This window comes from Lacerta agilis, chromosome 2 (assembly GCF_009819535.1).
Source record: "Lacerta agilis isolate rLacAgi1 chromosome 2, rLacAgi1.pri, whole genome shotgun sequence".
In the NCBI taxonomy this organism is placed as follows: Eukaryota; Metazoa; Chordata; class Lepidosauria; order Squamata; family Lacertidae; genus Lacerta; species Lacerta agilis.
In genome coordinates this window covers 37,783,214-37,804,615 of record NC_046313.1, presented here as the reverse complement: position 1 = coordinate 37,804,615, position 21,402 = coordinate 37,783,214, and the positions used below count along the sequence as shown (strand labels likewise).

General features: G+C 46.6%; 1 protein-coding gene across 2 annotated transcripts in view; it reads left to right on the top strand.

Moving 5' to 3' along the window:
* The first annotated feature begins 2,274 nt into the window (after positions 1 to 2,274).
* The window catches only part of NTN1 (netrin 1), a 106,463-nt gene continuing 87,335 nt past the window's right edge, over positions 2,275 to 21,402 (top strand). Inside the window, exons 1-2 of one of the 2 annotated variants that reach the window (XM_033139561.1) lie at positions 2,275 to 2,561; positions 5,596 to 6,698. In XM_033139561.1, the coding sequence (XP_032995452.1) occupies positions 5,651 to 6,698 (1,048 nt within the window). In that variant the 5' untranslated portion in view covers positions 2,275 to 2,561; positions 5,596 to 5,650. The remainder of the gene's footprint in view (positions 2,562 to 5,595; positions 6,699 to 21,402) is intronic. The other variant, XM_033139560.1, reaches the window with a different exon arrangement.

The window sequence follows — 21,402 nt, the reverse complement described above, 5'->3', positions numbered from 1 at the left end:
GCCTTCACACAGTGCCTAGTGCTCTGTGTACGTGCACGAACAGAACAAATATAAATATCAGTGCATCAGTGTATGTGCGCTTGTGAGAGCGGTCAGCCGTTGTGTCGGAAGAGGATTTCTATTTTCTATTTTTTGCAGACGCTATGGGCTCCACCTTCATCCTTTCGCCACGCCCATTTAGAATCCTCTCCCACCTGTGGCCATATCATCCCCCTCCCGAATGTAACAGACGTGACAACCTATAAAGAAAAGTACCTCTGAGCATGTACAGAGTGCCTTCTCCTCGCCACTGTCCCCCACCCACTTAAAATGAAGGACCAGGGTTTCCTTCTAGGCCGGAGCTCGAGGATCCAAATGCAGGTTTGGGCTCCAACGAGGCAGCTCAATGCTGCCCTTGCCAGCCTTTGGAAAACTCCGTTTTAAATCTCGTGCCGGGTTTGAACCTTACTACGACGTTGCGGACCTTTCCTCCCCTGGGACTCTCAGTTCCGCTTCTGAACTGCCATCCCTACGCATTTCTACTGCAAAGGTGGAATGGAGACCTGGGCGTGGAAGAGCGAATTTCAGGGAGGGTCGGTTGTCTTGTAGCCCTTGGCAGGTGTGCTGCGCGTGACAAAACTGAGAAAGCAACGGATCAGCACTGGGAGTGGGTCACTTCTAGGCCCTGGGCTGTAGCGAGGGATCTAGGCAGTGCGGCTTCTAACAGAGGAATCGGTGCTAGGAGGAGTCACTTTCAGATGTTGCAATAAAACTTATTTCACGGCCAACAGCCGCAGAGAAGTCATCTCCTTGGAAGCGGAGGTGAGGTGGTGTCGGTCTAGATCCAGCTTTCTCGGGAGAGTGTGGAAAGCGAATGGACTTTCTACGTGGGCTCTGGGAATTTGCGTGCGTGTGATGCCTCTTCATCCTTTTTTTTGGCGAATCGCTTGCGGCCTTTGAATGGGATCCCAAACAAACGGATCGTAGTGCATGTATTCGGTTTTAACACTTCATAACACGCAGTCTGGGCGAAACTAGACTGGCTAGCCACCGCCAAACACACCCAATATACAGTACAAAAGTACTTCTCTACAATCACATATACGCATACAGTATGAGAAATTGGCGATGGAGCCAAGACTTCACCCTCTGCATCCCACGAGTCCGACAAACGCTCCATAAGAGTGAGTGAGGTGTTTGTGGGAAGCTACGACTTGTTAGGAAACGACGGGATTTCGCCACACAGGTCTGCCCAAAGAACAGAGATAACACTGGAATTCCTCCCCAAGGAATTGTAATGAGCACATAATTGGGTGCACAATAAAAGACAGCTGGATTTATTATGCAAGTAATAGACGAACAGCAGGAAGAGCTGGTAAAAGATGTTCTTTAGACAGGTTGACAGGATTCGACACCCTGGAACAACCAGGGGTGTGGGTGTGTCGCTCGACGTCGGCTTTAAACGTCGGAGGAATAAAGGAAGGCAAGAAAAAACCACCGGGTGGTGGGAAGAGAAAGTAACTCTGACGATCCTCGCTGCCAAAACACTGTCGTTTTGCCTCCAGCAAGGAATAAGGTGCTGGGTATTTTAACACCTCGCACGAGTTTGCCCCGGGAGGTGAGCAACAGATACGCTTAGTTCACTCGGAGGAGGGAGAGGAGGGCGGCTGAAGGCTTTCTGGAGCCCAGCTGGATGGCTGCGTGTTTTGTCTGGCGGAGTATTTTCTACTGAGTATTTTAGGCTGGTGGGAAGTTTGGCAGCCCAGCGCGACCGGAGGTAGTAAAGAGGCCCCTGCGCATGGTATCTTTTTGGACGCGGGAATGTCTGATTTACTAAACGAGAATATTTGCTTCCCCGCCCCAGACGGCTAAGCGGCTCCGGATGCACCCCGTCCTTCCTTAGAAGCTCCACCAGCAGGAGCTGAGCCCCAACAGCAGTTCGTCGGGACGAAGCCCTGGCTTTTCCCTTCGCGTGATTTCCTTCTCCTGGACACGCAAGCCGGAGCGCGAGGCACTTCGGTCTCCCTTAGGGCAGCCAAGCTCGGGTTTGGCCGCGGTACAGGAGCTTCACGCGTCGCCCTCCTTCCCGGCCGCGCCGTGTTGCAAAGCTCGGCAGCCCGCGCTCGCTTGCCCGGTTCCCCCTGCGCAACGGCCCTTGACTGCCCAGGCTCGACCCTCTGAGCTCGCGGGGAAGGAGCCACCTAGGAGAGCCCGATCCTGCAGAGGCTGGTGGCCAACTCCCCCTCCCCCGGCTCCTCCCCCTCCGGCGCCGCCCCTTCTCCCCTCCCGCCGCGCGCCCTGCCAGCCCCCCCAGTGGATGTCGTCGCTTCTTCCCCCGCGCGAGCCCACGGGGTGTCACTCCTCCGGGATGACCTCAGCCCCGGCCCGAGCCGGGCGCGTCACTAGCTCCGGGCATCCACGGAGCCTGGCCGCTCGCTGGGGCCGGATGATGGGCAGCGAGCGCGACCCCTGAGCCACCGAAGCCCGCTGGCTGCAGCTGCCGCCGAGGAACCAAGTCCGCCACCCGCGAAACAACTGCCTGCCCTCTAGCAGCTGCGGCTGCTGCTTCCAAACCAAGCAAGGTAGCTCGGAGGGACCCTAGGAGGGCGGCGGAGGGGAGTTTCGAGGCGGGAGGGAAGGGAGGGGTGGAGGTCTCCTTAAGAGTCGCGGCTGCCTCAGCTCTCCAGGAAGAAGAGCCACGCCGGGGTAGAGCCCACGTCTTTCGCGTCGCCAGGTAGGGCCCCGAAAGACTCTTGCTTGAAACTCCAGAGAGTCACTGTGCGGCGCAGCATTTAGACAGATGAACTGTTGGTCGGTCTGCCTTTTTACGATCCTCCGGTGCGAAGGACGGAGTCCTGGGTGGCGCTTCCGGAGAAGTTATCTCGTTCGAACCGAGCCAGGGACATCCTCGCCAGAGGCTGCAGGATGCTTCCCGGAGCTGAGGAACCTCCCGCATGCCTTGTTCCAACTTTTGTGGGCCGGACGTCAATCTCTCTCTCTGGCCACCAGTGTGCCCAGATCTCGAGCTTTCCCTTCTTGCTAGGGTGTGTGTGTGACGCTGGGGCGAAACTCAGGCGGCATTTTCAAAGCAGCCCCACGCTCAGTCGCCTTCTTCTAAGCAGGCGAGGGCAGCGAGTTTTCTGGAGCGAAGGAAAGAACAATTTGCTCTTTTGGCCAAGGAATAACTGAAAAAAAGCCTTTTTTCTGAGCCGTTTTGGAGTCCCATCTGCCGCTTTCCGTTTCCCTCTCGTTAAGAGATATGTGCAGTGCGATCCTATGCATGTTTACTCAGAAGTCAGATCCAGTGTCTTCAATGGGGCTTATGCACTAGTAGCAGCAGCATTCGCTGAATGGCTCCGTTTAAACCCTGGTATGTTGGACGAACTGGGTTGTGGATGGGGCTGAGTTGAGCCCTCTTTCTCTCCTCACCTTCCACTTTCCCTCGTTCATCCTCTGACAACCAGAACCACAAGTGGTAAGCCACATCGCTTGGTTTAGTGTCGCATAGAAGTGAAGGCAATCCTGGGCACGCTTGCTTGGGTGATTCCCACTGAAAGGGCTGAACCACGCACAAATTCAGGCTGCAGGGTTGTGATTCCAAGGCGGATATCCTCTAAAACTTTCCCGGGAATAATTAAGCACCACTGAACGTAGTGGGACTTGCTTCTGAGTAGACCTGTTTAGGATTGCCCAGAACGCCACTTGCATAGAAGGAAGTCCCACAAGCGATTTTCTGCTGTTAGTCCCTTGCATAGAAGGCACCACCAAGGGTCTTGTGTCCTGAACTTCACTACTGTTGCGCTAGATTTACCTAAGAGAGAACCTACTGGTTCAGATGCATCAGAAATCACCGGGTCTTATTTACGCAGTAAAAAGTTCCAGACATTATGCGACTGCCCACGTGCATGGGTTTCGAAGACCAAAAAAAATTGGGTCTGCCGGCTGAAATTCTCCCGCCCAAATTCCCCTAACAGTGGCTGTTAAATAATTTGCCAGCATCAAAATGAGGTGCGTATGTTTGCTTTAATTGGCGCTGGATCTTTCGGGGCAAGGCCCTCCCAAGAGTGAAGGAAGGCGCTCTCTGTGGAAGAAGCGTGTGGGATGGGGACACATATTCAGAAGGGCAAATAGCAGGTGTCTGTGAGGTGGTAGAAGTACTGGCATTCGTTAGGAAAACTCAGTCTGAGGGCGCCCCGTCGTCCATTTAAAACGGAGTCCTACTGGTTCCACAGAACTTCTTTCCAGCCAGTGGGACTTCAGTTGAAGGTAGCTTGGGGCTGCGTGCTACTTCTCTCTCTCTCTCATCTGCTTTCTCGCTTGCCGCAACCGCCACACCTCTCCCCCCCACCCCCAATCCACTGGACAGTTTGCCGTGGAACTCCGCGCACCATCCAAGCCCGTTGCGCAGGCGCCCATCTCCCGGATTGCAAGGGGTTTTGCTTGCTCGGAGTCGATGGATCCTCATCCTCTTGGCCTCAGCGGAACACCTTTCCATCTCCTCCTCCTCCGTTTAGGACAGAGAAAGTTGCTGGCAAGATAAAATCTGTAGCATTTTATCTTGAATCAAGTCCTCACTCTCAGGCCCAATTCGCGGTACAGTGTACAGTATATTTAAAGTAGAAGCAGCAGCAGCGATGCCACTTACCTGCGAACCGTAGTTTAGGTGCTGAGAGATATTGGGAGACCCCAGTTCACCAACCAGAACTAGAATTTCCAGAGTTGTTTAACAATCAATAGGCAACTCTGGAAATCGTATCCCTGCGAGGAGAATAGGGTTCTCTTAACAGCTTTCCACACAGTTAACAACCTACAGTTCCCAGGACTCTTGCAGGGAAGCCATGGTTGTTTAAAGTGGTATAATACAGCTTTATCTGTGGCGACATGGCCTCAATGACACTTGGCTCATGCAGCAGAGACTTCTTCACCTTCTCTCCCGCTTAACTAAGAAGCCGCACAGCTCAACGGGCCTTACTCTCGAGCCGACACTTTAGTGTGCCACGTGCTACGTTTCTCTAGCGCCAGCTTCCCCCCCCCCACTACAATTCCCATCATCCCTAACCACTAGGCCTGTTAGTTAGGGATGATGGGAGTTGTAGTCCAAAAACGGCTGGAGAACTCACCTTCGGGAAACGCTGGTCTAAGCGCCTAGAAAAATGCTAAAGGAAAGGCTCTCTTGAGCGCCCTCTCCGCTTTATGAATACTGCGCAGGTTCCAAGGATGAAACTTGGCACAAGAGCGAGAGAAACGGCCTCAACTTAAAACTCGGCTGACTCAGCCCCGCTTAACCTGAGCGGGAATCTCCATCCGCGTTAAGAGGCGGGCGGTGCTGCTTGCCCGTCAAAAGTGGGTCAGTGGCTCGCGCGTTCTGCCTCGCAGGTTCCTCCCCGCGCGCGCGCGCCCTGCCGCCACACCCACCGTTTACCAATCCGACCGTCACTTAATCCTCGGGCAGGCGCTGGGTCAGTTTGGAAGGCGCCCACTGACAGCTCCTGCTCTTCTGCCCAAACTTGTTCATTGGCCAGCCCAAGCAAGCGCTAGTCTTAATTCAACCTCAGTGGCAGCACCTGTGACGCTGACGCTCTCTCTGTCTTTCTCTCTCCACTTTCCCCGCTGCAGGTTCGCTTTCCCGCCCTTTATTCCCCCTCCGCGCGCCCTCCCGCGGCGACCCGGGATGTCTCCGGCGGGCTGGGAGGCGCTGGTGGCTCTGGCCGCCGTGGCCGCTTGCCTGGCGGAGGGCGTGCGCGGCGGCGGCGGCTACGGCGGAGGTGGTGGCGGCGGCCTGAGCATGTTCGCCGTGCAGACGGCTCCTCAGCCGGACCCTTGCTACGACGAGAACGGGCACCCTCGTCGCTGCATCCCGGACTTCGTGAACGCCGCGTTCGGCAAGGAGGTGAAGGTGTCGAGCACGTGCGGCCGCCCCCAGGGGCGCTACTGCGTCCTAGCCGAGAAGGGCGACGAGCGCAGCCGCACTTGCCACTTGTGCGACGCGGCCGACCCGAAGCGCGCGCGCCCGGCCGCTTACCTCACGGACCTCAACAACCCTCACAACCTGACTTGCTGGCAGTCGGAGAGCTACGTGCAGCACCCGCTCAACGTGACGCTGACTCTGGCGCTGGGCAAGAAGTTCGAGGTAACGTACGTGAGCCTCCAGTTCTGCTCCCCTCGCCCGGAGTCCATGGCCATCGCCAAGTCCATGGACTTCGGCAAGACGTGGGTGCCCTTCCAGTTCTACTCGACGCAGTGCCGCAAGATGTACAACAGGCCCAGCCGCGCCGCCATCACCAAGCAGAACGAGCAGGAGGCCATCTGCACCGACTCGCACACCGACATGAGGCCTCTGGCCGGAGGCCTCATCGCCTTCAGCACCCTCGACGGGAGGCCCTCGGCGCACGACTTCGACAACTCGCCTGTGCTGCAGGACTGGGTCACGGCCACCGACATCAAGGTGGTTTTCAGCCGCCTGCACACGTTCGGCGACGAGAACGAGGACGACTCCGAGCTGGCCAGAGACTCCTACTACTACGCCGTCTCCGACCTGCAGGTGGGCGGGCGCTGCAAGTGCAACGGGCACGCCTCCCGCTGCGTGCGCGACCGGGACGACAACCTCGTGTGCGACTGCAAGCACAACACGGCGGGGCCCGAGTGCGACCGCTGCAAGCCTTTCCACTACGACCGGCCCTGGCAGAGGGCCACAGCCCGAGAGGCCAACGAGTGTGTCGGTGAGTTGAGGAGGGACTCCTTGTATAACCTTCCAACGGTTTCTCCCTATGAGAATAGGGACCCACCCTAATAGCCATGTTGTACCCTCCAAATTTCTCTGATGTAAAAGTAGAGAGTCCTAAGGGGAAAAACCAGGGCATTCCGGGATCAAACCAGAAACCGGAATGGCTTCTGTAAATCTGGGTCTGTCCTTGTGAAAATAGGGACACTTGGAGGGTCTGGTAATGGAGGGGCTGCAGCTTCTTCACAGGTGCGAACCCAGAGAGCCAGGTGTGAAAGGGGCTCCTCGGAGTGGCGCAGCGAGAAAACTGCAAGAACGTTTGCAAAAGCTAAGCAGGAACTGGTAGGGTTTCATATTGGATGGGGGCATGGATTTATGTTGGGGGACTATGATGTTGCTGTCATCATCATCTGTCTTGATCTGCCTAGCTCTATCTAGCAGATTCAGAGTTTAAAGTTGTTTTAAATTACCCCAAGTGTTAGAAAAATCTGTTACAATCTTTCTACAATCTTGTAATTTTAGTTAAGTATTTTTATTTATTTACTTGATTTAGGCAAGAGCAGCTTCCCCCTGGCTATGGCCATGAATGGAGGCTACACCAAGTTGAGATTCCTGCATTTGCAGAGGGTTGGACTAGATGGCCCTTGGGGTACCTTCCATATGAGGGGCTGTGGGAAGCCAAATCCTGCAAGCCTAGTGTGCATGTTGCCTCCAGTTACATGCTGTTCAGTGGAGTCTGTTCACATCTGCGCGGGGTGGTGGTGGTGCTGATAGTCGCCAAAATATACAGTGATGTATCTCACAATAAATGCAGCAGATTCCCTCCCACCCACAATGCAGTAATTGCCTGACCCATCTCAGATAGGTGGGATATATCTGGGTTTATGCACTGGAGGCTTTGTACGTGCTCAGAGGCATTCTGCTATGTTAGTGAGTTTATTGGAGATATTGCTTACATGTTGTCTGCAAACAGATCAGTTTGTTTTAGCAATGAGTTGCAAGTCTCTGGCCTGATTTTGAGCCTTAGTATTAAAACCAGATTCCGGGACTGAATCTTCTGGTGTCCTTGCAGGCAGATTAATACCCTTACCATAATGCTAAATGGGTGAGCGATTTGTGACCTGGCTGGGAAGTCAAACATGCTCAGCATGTGCAGAAAGGGTCTCTCCTGTATTTCTTAATGGGTGGTTAAACCCTGGTTCAAGTAAAGCCACACACCATTTTACGGCTGCTGCCTCCTCTCTTTCCCCCGATGTCCTGCGTGCCTGTAAAACACAAGAGACAAAAATACATGGACGCAGCTTTTCCCAGTGTGGAGGAAAACTTGACCTGCTGAATTTCTAACCCTCAAGACAGTTGTTAGTGGTGCAGCAGTCTTGTGCAAAAACACGCTGAAGACCTGAACCCTTGGAGTGTTTCCCTTTCTCCTCCACCCTTAATCCCGGGGTTTTTTTTAGGGATGATTGGATTGAAGAGAAGGCACCTTGGCAGTTGCCCAGTGATGCTCTTTGTTTCACTATTCCTGTGACCCATGGAGGAGCTGGTGGGGATGAGGTCAGGGATATAAGGTGGTTCTGGCAAAGCTGCGAGAAGGCAATCTTTCTCACAACGCAGTTCATCCCGTGTACTTGTTTCCTCAGCTCACTCGGCTTCAGTCCAAGTATTTCGGCTAGTTAAAATAAGCCTGGCAGGAAATTAATTTCCAAAGTTAATGGGTCCCCTTCTTCAACATAGTCTTGGTATACCGAGGAACAAACTGGTGGAGGAAAGGCAGGGGAAACGGTCGTTTTATCTTGCCTGACCCCGGCTGGCCCCCTCACCTCACCCAGCCACAATGTCTCCCCTAAAGAAGTAGGCCAGGTCAGACCAGAGTGGGTCTTTCCCTTAGAAAAGACGGTGCTTGCAAGCTTGTTTCCACCAGATTCCTGTGGGTTGGGGCTGGTATAGGAAGCACAGAGCAAAGTGGCAGGAGGCGAAGCACTCTCTCGGACTGTCTCCCCAAAGCGACTTTGAGAAGGGGCACAGAGTTAGAGTGTAGGGAGAGTAAAAAATTAGGGAGCTCTACCGGTTTGGTGGGAGTCCTAGCAGTGGTGCGCTGCTTCAGAATCCAACCCAAGGTCGAGTTTGTGCAGCCCGGTGAACTCTCACACTGCCTAGATTTTGAGCTGAGCCCTTCCTTTCCTCCCTCTGTGCCACTGCCTGGTCACAGGGGCCAGGTGTTGCTGTGGGACTCTGCTAATTCAAAAAAGAGATACGATCTGCACCTTCCAGTCCAATTTCTTTGATCTATGATGGGCGGGCCTTTTGTTGTTCAGTCATTCAGTCGTGTCCATCTCTTCGTGACCCCATGAACCAGAGCACGCCAGGCACGCCTATGCTTCACTGCCTCTCGCAGTTTGGCCAAACTCATGCTAGTCGCTTCGAGAACACTGTCCAACCATCTCATCCTCTGTCATCCCATTCTCCTTGTGCCCTCCATCTTTCCCAACATCAGGGTCTTTTCTAGGGAGTCTTCTCTTCTCATGAGGTGGCCAAAGTACTGGAGCCTCAACTTCAGGACCTGTCCTTCCAGTGAGCACTCAGGGCTGATTTCTTTAAGGATAGATAAGTTTGATCTTTTTGCAGTCTATGGGACTCTCAAGAGTCTCCTCCAGAACCATAATTCAAAAGCATCAATTCTTCGACGATCAGTCTTCTTTATGGTCCAGCTCTCACTTCTATACATTACTACTGGGAAAACCATAGCTTTAACTGCGGGCCTAGGCAGCCACAATATTTGGTCCTCTTTTGCTGTAGTCAGAAAAGCACAGGGAGGGGTGCAGCCGGAGAGACTGAGAGGAAGGGTGACTGGCCTGGCAGCGAGGGGCTTCTCAAGCGATCCCTGGGTAGAGAGAGGACTGGGATGTATCGGGATTATCTTACTTGTTGTGCCAGGTGTGTGCCGTTGCTGGGGGAAATTGATAAGGTGATTAAAACATCACTTAAAAATGCTCAAAGTGTTCTGGGGGAAATGAAACACTTTTAAAAACTCAACTTTATTTCTTTCTCAGTCTCATTTCTAAGCAGGTGAATTTGAAAGCAAACTTTGACTGGTTTTAATGCATTTTGTTTAGGATTACTGTTGGAAGAGGGAAGCACCTCAGATCGCCAAGAAAGGTTTGCATGGAAGCCCTCTCCCCAGAAATACAACTTGCTTCCAAAATCTTAAATAAGTTTACATGTAATTAAACTTCGGGTTGAATCTTTAAAACTTGCGCCCTGCACTCCCCATGCATAGAGGGGTTAGAGCTGAAACATACTAACCTGATAACAAGCTTCCCTGAGAAGTGACACCTTCTGAGAAAGCAAAGTTAGGGACCTGCTCTAAGCAATACTGTATCAGTTTTAGTAACAATAACTATATAAACAGAGTACTGTACCATTAATAATATTTGTGGAACTAGTAACTATACTTCAACACTTTTCATTCACATATTGATGACAGAATTATCCAGTATTTGAGCTGCAATTACCTGTAAAACAACTATCATTTATCCCTGGGAAACACGAGAAACGTTAGAGTTGGGGGCAGGTTATAGGCCATCTAGCACAAACTGCTGCTTATGCATAAATACAGAGCTAGAACCCCTCCTAATATGTGGTATGTGTGTCAGCTATCTTTAAAAGGATAGCCACTATTTATTAAAAAAAAAGGGAGAAACTAATTTGGATAGAGAGTATTTTAAATTTTCTGAGGGGTTTTTTTTTTTTAATGTGTTGGAGAAGCTTTTTCTTGTTTCTGGATTTTGTTTTCCCCAGGCTCTCACATAACTTAAGAGAATGGTAAAGGAATCATATCTTTGCTAAATGTGTGATTGTATCCTTAACTCCCCCCCCAAAAAAACCCCTCAAAACCTACAAAGGAGCCTTAAGTCATTATAAAAAGTTCACAGATGGAACAGTTCAGTCATTGCCCGTGCATCAGCCATGACCCCAACTCATTCAGTGCATGCATACAGTCGCTTCCTTTTCGATTTGTCATGCTGTGGAAGGACCAAACAGGTTTCTATCATTTAAAAAAATGTTTTTATTAAAAGATTTTCCATAAGTAACAAGAGTACATTCAGTGTTTCTATTTTAGAACCCTACTGTCTTTAATACAGGCCATTTTGAGAATTTTTTGTCATTCACCCCTTTGAGTTTCTTAAACCACAAGGATGACTCCAAGGGATTGTGGATGTTATTACTCTGTTGGCTCCCCCAGGTTTCAGTCACACTATAGCAAGGTCCTATGTAGCATAGATTAAATCCTTCCTACTGTAATACTGGAAAAGTAGTTGGATAATACAAAAACAAGGAGGAAGAGTTTGGCTCTGGGTTGCAGGATTGTGCAGGAGGGCTAACACTCTTCCCCCATGCCATTTTGAATTGCTCCCAGGACTTTTCCTTGCACCTCACCATATCATTTCAGATGGGGAAATGGAAAAGAAAGACAGAGTTAACCCTCTTTTCCCAAGCTTTGTGGCTCTTATCTGAATTTCCCCTCTTTCCCTTTTCAATAAATCTTAACTTGTATGCTTGAGTCCTTTGACTGGCTGCTCACCCATGCACCCCAGTGCCTTTATTTCCTGTATAAGTCAATGCAGGAAAAAGTATAGGGATTTCCCACCTTCTATGTATGACTCATTTGTCACTATTGGATCATTCATGTTGTTTAGTGGGCAGTGAGTGCTGTTTTCTTTGGCCTTTGAAAGGTTTGCAATTGAATAATAATGCAGAATAATATTGCTGCACACGTGCAGTTCCATTCTATTAAATGGTACTCAGATGTGACTTTAAAGATATTTCTCATGTCTTTGTCTTGCTGTTGAACACCAAGCTTGTTAACAAAACAAAATATTGTCACCATATGGCTGCTGTTTGGCTCATTGAGATTTATTCCTTTAGAAAACGGATACAGCTAAATATGCCATAACAATGTTAAATACAGACATGCATGGGCTCTTGCAATATTATTTGTTGGATTATTTGTTCCTGTTGAGAGACATCAGCTCCCACATTTTGGTTGAGTTCTTGTAGTGGAGTATGGTTCAATTTGCCTTTGGGAACATACTTGTCTTGTTTTGCTAATATTACATAGCCTTTGGTTTATATTGTGAATCAAATTAAGTGATTTAGCATTGCTATAAATTGTTCTGTAGACTTGGAAGTTGAATCTGAATCTGAGCCAGGCCTGAGCTAGCTGATAGTATTACCAATTTCTCTTCCTTCATATTATTGATGTTTGTTTTATATTATTGGCGAATGTTTTCTATTATGGTTTGCAGCCTGGCAAATTGTAATGAAATTGTCGTGCCTTTGGCTAGTACAACAAACTTACTGATTTATTGAATTAAATTACAGACTCATTGCGTTCTTTCTACTGAGATGTTTCACAACCCACTTGGGTTGAGAACCTGAAGGGGTAGGGAGCCTTTTTCAGCCCAAGATTACATTCCATCATGGACAACTTTTTGGGGGGCCATGTGCCATTGGTCTAGGTGCAAAAGTGGGGAGAGCGGCAGATGCAGTTCTTAAGTTTGTACAGCAGACAACCACACAGAAGTCAGAGATTTCTATACCTACCACCAGTACCTCTCTCCATCTACCATCCAGGCAAGCAAGATACATCATTGCATCAAGGGCTCATTGCTGCCAGGGCGAAAGGACTCCAAAAGAGTGTAGATCATGCCCTGGGAATAGAGCATGTGACCTTCGGAGAATCCTGAGTTCCAGACAGGACTGGAGGTACTGCATTTGGGCCCCCCTGATCTGAGATTCCCCACCCCAGCTGCAGACAGTACACTCCATCTTACTATTACTGTTTGGTGTGTGTGTGTGTGTGGGGGGGGGAGAGAATGAATGAATGAATGCACAGCAGTATACTATTTCCAGCTATTGCTAAAATTCTGGAGTTTTTCCCTTCAGTGTTCTCGAGTACAAATTTGCTCTAGAAAAAGTCTAAAAGAGAAGGACATAGCTGTGAAGTTATTATGTCCCTTGGTGAAATAACAAGATTTTAAATTCAGCTGCAGCTTTGAGGTACAAATGATGTTTACTTAACAGGTATCATCTGGCATATATGTGTGTAGGCCAATGAAAAGTTACTAATTTCGTTCTCCATTGCAAAAAAAACCCCCCATAAATGGGATTATATAGTAGCACTGTCTATATAATCTAAAGCAACACACATGGAGCTCCATTCAATCTTCATAAACTTCCCATCTGTCTCTCATGCATGCAAACAAAAAATTGTTCCTACAAAATTCAGGCTGGGGAGGTCTGTTGAAGAATATTTCTAAGGGGCGGAGAAACTTTTTTTTTCCAGAATGAGATGCAAAGTTTGCTAATGTTTTAATCCACTCCTGATGAAGAATGTCCTACTTGGGCGTTTTATTGCTGAAAACACTTAAAATAACTTGCAAGGCAAATGCTTGCAGTGCTTCTCAAGTCTGTGGTTGGGCTCAAGTTTAGGAAAACTAATTCAGCGGTCACAGCCAGAGGCAATAAGCATCTGTAATTTAAAACCACAGCAAGTCAGGGTTGTGAAAACCAGCCCCTTGGTACTAAGTTGTATTAGCTCTACCTATGAGATCACTTGATGGTAATGAAGCAAAACACACATATTGAGCATTTCCCTGAGCTATCAGAGCTTTGAGGCCCAGAAGATACCTGCAACACAAGGTTATTTAAGGTTTAATGCTCCTGGGTGTGCAAGTACTGTACAAAATAAATAAAATATTTTTTTTTTGGGGGGGGTAGTCATCTGACTGACCACAGAAGGGATTTATGAAGAGAATTTGTTCTGCTTCTTTAAAAAAAAACCATTTAACTTTAATTCATTGTTATTTGGAATAACTCTTAATGATCTGTCTGAACATATCTTTGCAACTCCTTGGCATTGGAGCTTCGAGAGTTGAACAGAAAACACAGTAAATGCCCTAAACTACTGAGAATAATGAGCTGCAGCAGCAGTTAAAAGTTCAGCATAAAAAATATAAAACACGAATTTAAAAATCCTAGGCAAATAAAAAAGTTTTCAACTGATGCTGAAAAGCTAATAAAAATGGTGCCAGGCAAGTCTGTATGGCAAGGGAGTTCTTGGAATATGCTCCAGTTTGTCAATACTGGATATGACAGAATCTTGGGAACTGGTTGCTATAGAGAGATCTAATAATAATTTTTAGCATGCAAGTTGTGTACAGACTTATCGCCTTTAGTGCCTTGTGAAGGCTGCAGTTTGTTTTGACATTTGAGAAACCCTAATTTTTTTGGGGGGGGGAGAGGGAGATACAGCTTTTGTTTAAATTACTTTAATTCTGTGCTTTAATCCTGTGATATCTCAAAGGTTTTGCTTCCCCCAGTGTTTAGAGTACCAGCATCCGTTATTAGTGATATGGTCTTGGTGGGAAAGGGCATTTTCAGTCCCTTGTGGGAAGTCCTAAGTACCCTTAAAATGTGCAAACACTCTAGAGCTGTAATTTATCTCCTTTAGCCTGTAGCAGCTGCAGGAGGGGCACGGCTGGGATTCTCATTAACACTTTTGGGAAAGTGAGAGGTGCAAGCATACCACTGCCTGCCAGCCCAGTCAGCCATGGCATCCTTGCAGTGAAACAGTGTAGAGGGGTTATTTCCTAATATTTCCATCACATTATTATTTTTTAAATGTAAACAATGCCATTCTCTCATTTCATTAGTTTTAAACTTCATGAATACATCTGCATTTTTTATTTATTTTTGCAATGAGGAGCACGGCACAGATCTAGGAGCTGATAACTGAACCAACACACTTATCTCACATCCAGATTGACCTAGATCAGGGTGGCATTTAAAAACTAATTCATGTTACATTTGGGATTATTCACATCTCAGTGACTGAAGAAGGCCAAAGCCATCCTCCCCCCCTTTGACTTTATGTAGTTAGTCACTGTAACAAGTACCTATACTGGTTTTCATGATTATCTGTATCCTCCTGGGATTCAGAACAAACTTGTCTGAAGTGCTATTTGATGCTTTAAAATTATTCTATATTAATAAATATTGTGTGTGGTACTACTGTCTCTAGGCAAGTAATGATGTTTGCTAAACTCCATAGTAAGAGAGCCTGATGCTGATGTGAGATCAGCAACCATTTTTATTATTTGAAATGTTTTTTGATGTTTGATTTTTGTTAATTGTATTTGCCATGAAAATGCAACCAAAGCACTTAAAAAAAAGGTATATTAAAAATATCAACTGGTAAAGTCTGGTCAGATTAGATACCAGCCAGATAAGATTCAAAGTTAAAATCATACATCTGAAAACAAACATAAAGAATTCTATGTACCGGTAGCTATTTGTCTAGTAGGAGCTTTCCAAGTCACTGTCTACCTCCTCAGGAATATTATATTTAGGTAATACATACCAAGAGGTAGAAAAGCTCACTGGGACCAGAGCTTATGAATAACATAATAAATGAAAGCACAAACATTGATTATTATTTTTTACACTGCAATCCTATACACGTCAACTCACAACTAAACTCCGTGTGGTTCAGTGGGGATTAATCCTAGGCAAGTGTACAAAGAACATAAGAGCTTGCTGGATAAGGCCAATGTCCTGTTCTAGTCCAGCATCCTGTTCTCCCGTTGCCTTTGGAAAACCAGCAAGCAGGATTTGAGCACAAGAGTGCTCTCCTCTCCTGTGGTTTCCAGCACTGCCTCCAACGATAGTGGTTAATAGCCACCAGTAGCCCTCTCCACCATGAATTTGTCTATCCCTTTAAAGCCATCCAAGTTTGTGGCCATCACTGCCTCCCGTGGGAGTGAGTTCCATGGTTTAATAGTGCATCGTGTGAAGGAGTACTTTCTTTATCCACCTTGAATCATCCAACACTCAGCATCACTGCATGTCCATGAGTTCTAGTGTTGTGAGAGAGGGAGAAAACTTCTCAATCCCCTTTCTCCATGTCCTGCATAAGGTTATCAACTTCTATTATATCACCTCCCACTTTCCTTTTCTCTAAAGTCCCAAATGTTGTAACCTTTCTTCACAGGGGAGTTGCACCATCCACCTGAGCATTTTGGTTGTTCCCCCCCTTTCTATTTTCCAGCTGTATAATGTCTTTTTTGAGGCGAGGTGACCAGAACTGTACCGAGTATTCCAAATGTGGTCACACAAAAGATTTGTATAATGGCATTATGATACTGGAAATTTTATTTTCAGTTCCTTTCCTAATGATCCCTAGCATGCAATTTGCCTTTTTCTTGGCTACCATACACTGGGTGGACATCTTCATTGAAGTTCTACTCCGACCCCAAGTTCTCATTCCTGGACAGTCATCTCCATTTCAGGCCCCAATGAGTGTACAGTGGTACCTCGGGTTACAGACGCTTCAGGTTACAGACACTTCAAGTTACAGACTCCGCTAACCCAGAAATAGTACCTCAGATTAAGAACTTTGCTTCAGGATGAGAACAGAAATTGCGCAGCAGCAGCAGCAGCACCGGGAGGCCCCATTAGCTAAAGTGGTACCTCAGGTTAAGAACAGTTTCAGGTTAAGAACGGACCTCCAGAACGAATTAAGTTCGTAACCAGAGGTACCACTGTGTTCATGAAATTAACATGTTTTGCCCCAACACTTTGCACTTGTTTCCAATGAATTGATTTGCAGCCACAAGGGAAAACAAAATATAAACAAACACAAAACACAAAACAGTGTTGTCAAGGCAAGCTCTTTTATGCTTGATTCTCTCAGCATATTTATTTGAGAACAAGCTCCATTGATTTCAGTGGAAATGTCTTATAATAGTGTATTCAGCATTGTACCTTTGGTTGCCATAGTTCACAGAAAGCATACACAGTTAGGACGTAAGCTTTTGTTGCCCTTAGCAAACAACACTCACCCTTTCCTTCTGCATGAAACAAATTTTATTCCAATTAGGTATCATTCGACCTATTGCTGCCATTGAAAAGCCATACCTCACCTACAGGGGAAACAACCTTTGCTGTTTCAGGTATAGCTAATGACTGTATGGATCATGTCATTATTTGTTCAGTCAAAAGCACTGGGGATTGGATGGTGGCTTGCAACTCAATCCTATGCACGTTTATTCTGAGGAAAGGTCACTGACTAAGTGGTAGAGCATCTGCTTCGCATGCATATGTTCCCAGGTTAATCTCCAAAGTTTTATGTCAGCAGATGGCCAGGAACGAAACCTTTAATGCATGGCTAGGGAACTTGTGACTCGTCAAATGTCCACCATCCCTAATCATTGGCCATGCTGGTTGCAGCTGATGGAAGTCAAAGTCCAATAGCAATCTGGAGGCCCACAAGTTCCCTGTCCCACTTTAAATCTTCCCTACATACCCCTCCAACTGGTTTTTTTACTCATGGATTAATTTTCCTATAAATATATGGGTAGTTTGGTCAACCTGTGCATCATTCTTGGGGCTTGCCAGGCCTAGCAGCAGTCCCTTGCTAAGAGCAAAGTTGTTCTCACCCTACCAAAGAGCAGAGGTAGTCATTGTGGGACTCCAACTCCCATCATCGCTAGCCAGCCTGACCAATGACCAGGGGTGATGAGAGTTGTAGTCCAACAACATCTGGAGAGCACCACATTGGCTACCCCTGCCAAACGCTTTGGCCTCTTCTGTTTTTGTTATATCCATGTGTTGTTTACTCTCCATTTCCCACTTTAGGATAATAGATAGTAGTGTCAGTTCTGTATAATGTTGAGATTGCATCATGAAATAAAATTTGTTTTTGCTTCAAAGGACATTGCAGAAATAAGCTTGAAACGCTGCCTGGAAGGGCAAGGGGCATTCCAAAATCCAGTAAACCAGTCAATGCCGTACCAGTCTTGTGGCAGTTATTGCTTTGCTAAATTTTAGAATGCCCTTTGCCCTTTCTGGTGCAAGCTTTTCCTTTTGTAAATTGTCAGAACAGGCTTCTTTCATGTACAGTAGAAGCTTCTCCCCAAGGAAAATTGCAGGGCATGAGGACCCTGATCCAGGCTGGGAGCAGAAGGTTAAAGACAGAGAGAGGGGAGAGAGAGAGACAGTGACAGCGCCAGGGTTCCAATCCAGATCAGGCTCAATACACTGGAAGTTTATGAAAGAAAAAACTTGCACTCAAGGACAAACCATGTTATTAACGTCATATGTGGTTTGGTCCACAGTGAGTGAGCTCCAGAAGAAAAAGAAATTCCTAGAAGCCAAAGCCAGCACATTCTGCAGTGAGCGCTTAGTGTTTAATCAGAGATGATGATCAGGACAGGAAATATTATAAGAACTTTTTTTAAGATGAAAGGAAAAATTATTACTGTAGCTATCATGATTATTCTGCTGAGCATCCGCCTAGCTCTTTGAACACAGAGCAAGTTTCCTGCCCTAAATTACTGGCAGTCTCAAGCTAATTTTTATATGAACATTGAGGACAATTCAAAAGTTATCACTGCAGAATTTCCAGAGGAGTAGTTGTATTGCAGCAAAAGCAACACACAGAGTCTTGTGTTATTTTAAATACTGTCATACATTTTATTATAGTATAAACTCTTATGGATTAGTACCCACTTGATCCAATGCATTCATTCTCATCCACCCTCCCTCCCTCCTAGTGGGTGTAAAATAGGGGAAGTGTAAAGGGTAGAGTAAATGCCATTGCAGTGCAAAAGTACTATCTTTCAGAATTCATTTGTATATTTATGTTGCATTTAACTGCAGCCCCAGTCTGCATGGTGCTATTTCATAGGGCTTGCACTGACTTTGTATGTGGCAGTCTCTTGTAACTGCTGCTGAATTCTAAGTGAATGCTGTGCTAACACAATAGTGGGGTTATTCTATGGTGCCTGTGCACATGAAAAGAAGCTGCCTTTAAAATAGTGTGAGTTTCCCACAAGAAGTTGTGCCGTTTCCTTAAAACTTGTTGTATACCACCCATGGGGCCTGCCAGTCCTAGAATCCCAGACCCTTGGGCAGAGCAGTGGCTTCTGGTCCACCCCAAGTAGCATCCTTAGACATTTAGAACCCACAGAACAGCTGCAGAGCTTTTGCCTCCCTCTTTTGTTTGCGGTTACAGCCATCAGGTTGTTTACTCTCCCTTTCCTCCTTAAGGACAGTAGAGTCAGTTCTGGCTAATGTTTGAGATTGCATCACGGAAAAAAATTGCTTCACTTCAAAGGAAAAGTGGGGAGGAGTTTAGAAGCATTTCTGGCAAGGTGAGGATGAATGTGTAGAGATATTGAAAGCAGGTTGGCAGCAGGCTTTGCACATTTGCACAATTGAGTCCTGACTGTGTGAAGTCAACTACAAACAGTGGCTTGTGTTTGCACATAAGAGCTTTGTGGATCAGTATCCCAGGCCCTATACTTTACATTATTGGATCTGGAGCAGAAGTTTGCTGGTGTGAGTTTTGGCTGGAGTGGTGCGGTGGTGAGGTGGGGGGGGGGAAGGCTCTGCTGAGCATTTTGAAATGAATTGAACTGGCAAACATTCCGCTGAAAAGCTCTCAGGGTGATGCTTTGGAACGATACCCAGCCCCTTGCTGAAATTTAAATAGCAACTTTCACGCTGAGCAAGCTGAACAAAGAGGACAAATAAAATAGACCCAATGGGGTTTGTGTTTGTTTGTTTTTGTAGCTTAGCTAATATTTCAGCAATTGTTCTGGTTAGGAATGTGAGGAGTTCCCTTCAGAATTATTTGAGTGAAAACATGAGAAGATCAGGTGTGGGGTAAATGCCACCCCTATTCTCTCCCTAACTCCCACCCCCAAATCTCGATGCATCAAAATCTTAGGCTGTGAAATTGTAAGTCACAGTTGTTCCTTGCTACATTTCTGAAATGTTGGCATTTAGATAGTCATAAGTCAAGGGCAACTCAGCACCTGCACATCCATAAAATGGAAACCAAATATTTTACAAAAATTGGATTTAATCTGATTAAATATGTAGTTCCTTAGTCAACTATCTTAACCAGTCTATCATTCAGTTAATTTAAATGTAAATATATTGACATAGTACTAGAACCTCAGTATTGGTTGTCTTTATATTTGAAGGAATCAGGAGTTCATAAAAAAGCTAACACTCATTATTAAAATTGAAACATACTATTTTATATTTCTTTTTCCTTCGATATTAAACTTATCAAAACAATCCCAAATACAAAACAAGATTGCCTTAACTTTGCAGCCTCAGTAATTAAACTTGGGTCCAATTAGTTAATATAGTGAAGCTTTAGTCAATTAACTTGAATAGAATTTGCAACATTATTTTTTAAAATTTATATTTAGCATCAGGCAAACTTGTCGGGTGGTACAGATAATTACAGTGGGAACTGAAATCACTGGGATCATGGTTTTTTTGCCTCTAACACTCCAGGACCTGCAACCAAGGTTTGTCTTGGCTTACTAATCATGGTTTGTTGGGGCAAATAAAGCTGCAATCTCTGTATCAGACAAACATGAAGACAGAGGTCATGGTTTATTTTCTCTGTGTGCAGAGGCAGATTTAGGGGAGCATGACTGGTTTGGTTGCCCTGGACGTGGAGCCTTGGGGGGTTCCATAGGGGGCTCCACAACTATTATTTAGAATGGGAGGCGGGAGTGGTGGTGGTGAATTTCAGCGCTTGAAGAGGTGCCACTGAAATTGACACCCCAAGGTCTGCCACTCTCTGTGTGCTCGTTGGAGGAGGGACACAGCCCTGAAAAGTGTGTTCACAATAAACCAGTAAGTATGAACTGGTAGACAGGTGTATTCAGATCATTCTTCAATAAGAATATACAGTCGTACCTTGGAAGTCGAACAGAATCCGTTCTGGAAGTCCATTCGACTTCCGAAACGTTCAAGAACCAAAACGCGGCTTCTGCAGGCAATCGGAAGCTGCAGAAGCCCTGTTGGATGTTTGGCTTCCCAAAGAACGTTCGAAAACTGGAACACTCACTTCTGGTTTTCGATTGTTTGGGAGCCAGAACGTTCGACTCCCAAGGCGTTCAGGAGCCGAGCTACGACTGTAGTGCAATAGGTGAGGAAGCATCTGGTCAGGTTTGGCCCCAACCATGATAGCTACAGTATGCAAGGAATTGTAAATAATTCATTACCACGACAGAAGGAAACAAGGGCCTTCTCTTCTGACTCATATTTTTGTGATCAAACTTTAAAACAAGTTTTCCAAACAATTACACATCAGTAGATACCTTCACAGTGACTGACATGCTGAGGTATTATAATAAGAGCTAAACTGGATCCAAAAATGCATGTAAGGGTTCTTTATAAATAGCTTCCTTTGTGCCAGAAGCCAATGGATTTCCAAGGGCTCCGACCTTCAACTGAGTAGCAGTGCGGTTATCAGTTTAGTGCTGGTAGAAGGTTTCCTTCATGCTAGAGCAGTGTGTCTGAATGTGAGGAGAGGATGTGCATCCCCTAATACATCTCTAATAACTACTTGTTTAGTGGATAATTGCAGAGGTGACCAATTAGGCATACACTGTCCCATTAAAGTGCTGGAAACAGTACAAGAAGAGAGCAAGGCTTGCAGTGTGAACTGAGCTTCCGAAACCTGCACAAGATCCAGCTTCAGGGTTCTAATCCTTGGGTGCTGTACCAAGTCTGGAAAACATAGGCACGTTAATGCTGGAGGACGGAAATCTATAGTAAAAAATAATAACTGCAGGGAAGCACACACACACAAAAATGTTTTTTCCCCCCTT